The sequence below is a fragment of the Etheostoma spectabile genome, chromosome 16 (assembly GCF_008692095.1).
Source record: "Etheostoma spectabile isolate EspeVRDwgs_2016 chromosome 16, UIUC_Espe_1.0, whole genome shotgun sequence".
In the NCBI taxonomy this organism is placed as follows: domain Eukaryota; kingdom Metazoa; phylum Chordata; class Actinopteri; order Perciformes; family Percidae; genus Etheostoma; species Etheostoma spectabile.
This window is the reverse complement of record NC_045748.1, coordinates 1,558,482-1,562,808: the sequence shown is the minus strand read 5'-3', so window position 1 is coordinate 1,562,808 and position 4,327 is coordinate 1,558,482. Positions and strand designations below refer to the sequence as shown.

Below are 4,327 nucleotides of genomic sequence, written 5' to 3'. Positions count from 1 at the left end.
TTTTTATACCAGATCGTGGCACCCGATTTCCATGGATACGGGCAGTAACGTGGCAACCGTGGTGTTTGTCTGTCGTTATGGAAACATCTGTCTCAGTTATAGCATTTACAAAAAATATTTGCAGCTTGGTGAGAGGATGGAGAGAGAGAGAGAGAGAGAGAGAGAGAGAGAGAGAGAGGACAGATGTCAGAGACAGGAAGTATGCGCAGAGATGGGAAGTGTGTGGGAAATACTGTGAGACATTTTCTTGCTCTTTCATATTGTGTTTTGAGCATTTAGTGGGTGAAATGAAAATACCAGCCTGAAGACTGCAATTACTTTAATTTAATTTAATTAGTAATTTCAGTCTTGTCTTGACATGAAAGACTCACAGCCAACCTATTGCTCTATATTTCCCTGTAGATCCGAAACACTAGCGATTTCTTGTCTCCTAAAGGCCAGAATAGTGCTCTTACTAACAGGAAGTGTGACACAACCGGTATCATGAAAGCTCAAATGTTTTGTTTAGTAGGCCTCGGGCTTCCTGTTTTAAAAAAAGAACTTATTGTAATAGCGTAAACTGAGACAGCTGTGGGTCTGAGTAGTCCCCCACAGGACCGTGTCTCCACCTAGCTGAATGTGGACCCAATGCACGCACTCTCAGAAGATAAGGTGGAGACAGGGTCCTGAGAAGGCTCCCTGTGTCAAAGACTAACACACTTTGTTTTCAGTTTTGTGCTTATGTGTTGCACATTTTTTAAATCAATCTGTGTTCAATAAAATGACCCCACGGCGAGTATTCTAGCATAAAGAAAACTTCACACATTTTTTAAATCTGTTTATTAATCCCCAATGGGGAAATTACAATTTACACTCTGTGTCCACACTTGTTAGTAGTCACACACAGTCCTGAACTACACACACACGTTCAGGATCTATACATGCACTAATGGAAAGATGTCAGAGTGAGTGGGCTGCCAGCCGAACCAGCGCCCTGAGCGGGTGGGAGGGTACGGTGCCTTGCTCAACAGCACCTGGCAGAGCCCAGGAGGTGAAGTGGCATCTCTCCACACTCCCTTCTTTTTGGTCCATACAGGGACTTGAACCAGTGACCCTCCGGTTCCCAACCCAACTCCCTATGGACTGAGCTACTGCCACATTGTACAGAGCTGAATCCAGCCATCTGTATCAAAAGATACTTTGCCAAACATATCTTAAGGATGAACAAAATTAAGGATATGAATTTATGCCTGGGGTCTTACATTTTCTTTATGATACTAGTTCCCCTCAAAAACTTTGAAACATATAGATTGTAACAAGTCAATTCACCTCTTGAAATACCATTACCAACATTGGCATAGCACTTTACTTTTACTGGTGTTTTATCCCTTATCTCACTATTTTAACCCTCATGTTGTCCTCGGGTCAAATTGACCCGTTTTCCTTTATCAATGTTCTTTTTAATTCCCCACTTGTAATTCCCCAAAATAACATGATTGATTCCACACAACGCTCTTTGGCAAGTAGGCTACAAATCTCTACTTTCATTCGTTTTGGGGTGTCTTATTCAATTGTATAGCAATTGAAGTGTTTTTGACATAGTAGTAAAAGTTGACATATTCCAGTCTGTGATTAACCATCAACATACTTTTCTTTAGTTTCAGTCTAACTAATTCCTCATTTCTGCTTTTGTAACTCAAACGTTAGGTAGGCTATACTTTCCTAAAAATGAGCTTTATTGACCTTAAATTCCAAAAATAACTGTAAAACTAAAGTTAATAAGTTAGTGTTACGTAGTGTTGAAAACGTCAAAAAAACATTGAAACATTGAAAAAAAGCTTTAAAAGTGTTGAAAAAAGGGACAAAAACGTAAGAAAACAGAAAAAAACGGATAAAAGCGTCAACAAGTGTTGCTTTTCAATTTTGACGGGAAGACAACACAAGGGTTGATGAAAAATAAACAGAAGGCTCAACGGTCACATAAAATACAAAAGCATATAGGTAAATGTGTTCTGGGAGATGACTATTCGGTTCAACAAAGGCAATTTGTTTAGTTCGGCTTCGGTTCGTGAGACTTTTAACCCAAACGATCCTGCGACTGAATTACATGAGACCCGTTCACTTTCAGTCCATAAACCACAGGGTGGCCTACATCACTTCTCATCCATCCCATTACTTTCACCGGGTTGTCAATGTGACGTCACTGGTCTCTAAGCCGGGGCTCGCGGCAGCAGGTGAGAGCGCAGCGTCTCCTCCTCGCGCACCGTAGAGCGGCGGAGTAGCCGAGCGGAAAGGAGCCATGGGAAAGCTTCAAGAATTTGATATCACTTTTACCAACAACAAAGTGGTTTACGGTCCGGGAGAGTCCATTAGCGGTACTGTCAAAATAAGGACCGCCAACTCGCTGCAGTACAAAGGTAAGCTTCCCTTCAACATGTTATTCAACACGGGGAGAGGGGCAATGTTGTCAGCGAGTCTTTCACCGTCTGGTTCAGTGAAGCGCGCGGCGAGGGCTTGGTGTAAATAAACTTCTCCTTCGTGCTGGTAGACACGAGGAAGAAAAGAGGGCTAAAAACCAGCCTCTTGTCTGTTTGCTCTGTCGGCTTAATGGCTCATTTTTGTGACTGTGAACGTGTAAAAATGTGGTGCGGACATGACGGATTTTGGTGGTGCTTCGCTGGGAGTGGACGGAGCGTTTTCCACCCTTCCAAATGACACGAGCAGCCGCCGTGGACTGTTGTTCAATTTGAGTAAGTTGATGATGCTGTTGCACGCTAGTCGAGCACTTTCAAACCCACACCCTGAACCACATCCTGCTTGTTAACAGGTTGCTTGCTTCCATGTTGTGTTTTTGACCAACCTGTTTGGAGATGTAACTTGAGAAGCATTCCAAAAAAGCAGAACAACAGACACTTTATTGAAATGTATTTCTTTTCATTAGTGTGATACGGTATGAAACGACACTGAAACATAGGCTAATGCCAAAATCTCAGGCTAACTAGAGGGCCAATGAGGGGTAAAGTAGGTTATCAAGGTAGAGAGCAGCTTTTGGAGTTGCCATGGAGGTATACACAAAGAATCTATTGTATGTTCGATCTTTGTGGGGATTCTTGTCTGATAATAGGGCTGCTATCAACTTTAAAAGCTCTTTTTTCAAAGGGACTCTGGCAGAGAGGTATGTTCATTGACAAGGACAGTAAATAAAGAGGGCTCCTGGAAAGTGCAATGATGGTCAGGTGGTTTTTGGCAACCAAAAAATCTTAACATTTCATGTTTCATCATCAGGATCTTACAAAAAGTGCCAAACTGCAGTGACAGATTCCCATAGTACAGTAGTTGTAGGGTGGGTACAACGCTGGAATGACAATAGAACAACTTTCCATTTTAAATGTGACTGTAAAATAGCAGAGAAGAAATAGCATCTGTGTTAATAGTTTAAGCTCTTGTTGATTTAAATTAAACAGGATTTGTCCTAAATTCCATATTTTTAAGAAATGTTTTGGACAAATTTAGGTTTTTGTAAAGTAATTAATTAGAATTCCCACCAGTATCAACTACGTCAGGCATGTAAGATCAATCGTCTGTCGGTCAGTGGCTGACCTGAAGCAGATGGCGTTACAGCAGAAGTCAGAACTCGTGCTGAGCTCTGTTGGGGCTGACACACAAGGCAGATGCCAAAGAACTAGTGGTGATGAAGCTGACTATGGCGTCACCTGTGCCTTGGCCAAAACGTAGTGCCTGGACACACCGCAAAGACTGTACAGTGGATGGCCAACTAGCATGTACGATCTGGAAATAACACTCCATACCAGCAGACGGCAGTAATCTACTCTTCATTCAAAAAGCAAAACTGGATACACACCGTTGCTATGATACAATGAATAAAACAAAACAGTTTTTACACTTTGACAGTGAATAACTTTACATCTGAAGCGTTTCAAGACTTTAGTCTGTTATTTATTTCTAAAGAAACTCTACAATGTATAAAAGGCTCTATTACCTTGTAGCTCATGTTATGGCTTCGTAGCAGACGTTTTTGTAAAAGTAGACTAACAATTGTGTAATAACCACGCGACTTGCTGTTTCATAGTTGGCAGATCCATGTGTCCATGTTATCTCCTAACATATAGCTATGCTTTCCGTCTCTGCTGATTGGGAATGATTGAGATTTCTCTTGGCACAGCTACCAGAAGACTCACAACTTTCAGACAGGTTGCCCACATCACAACAACGTCGTCAAGCTCAGTTGGAGGCTGCGCAGTAACTCTCAGCCATCACTGGAAAAGTGCTTATATTTTCCTTCACTGATCTTCGTCCAGAGCAATGGAATCTGTTGGTCCCCCCCCCC

General features: G+C 42.0%; 1 protein-coding gene across 1 annotated transcript in view; it reads left to right on the top strand.

Moving 5' to 3' along the window:
* Positions 1–2,174: 2,174 nt before the first annotated feature.
* Positions 2,175–4,327, top strand: part of arrdc1b (arrestin domain containing 1b) — a 41,712-nt gene continuing 39,559 nt past the window's right edge. Inside the window, exon 1 of the mRNA XM_032539572.1 lies at positions 2,175–2,396. Within this exon, the coding sequence (XP_032395463.1) occupies positions 2,279–2,396 (118 nt within the window). The 5' untranslated portion in view covers positions 2,175–2,278. The remainder of the gene's footprint in view (positions 2,397–4,327) is intronic.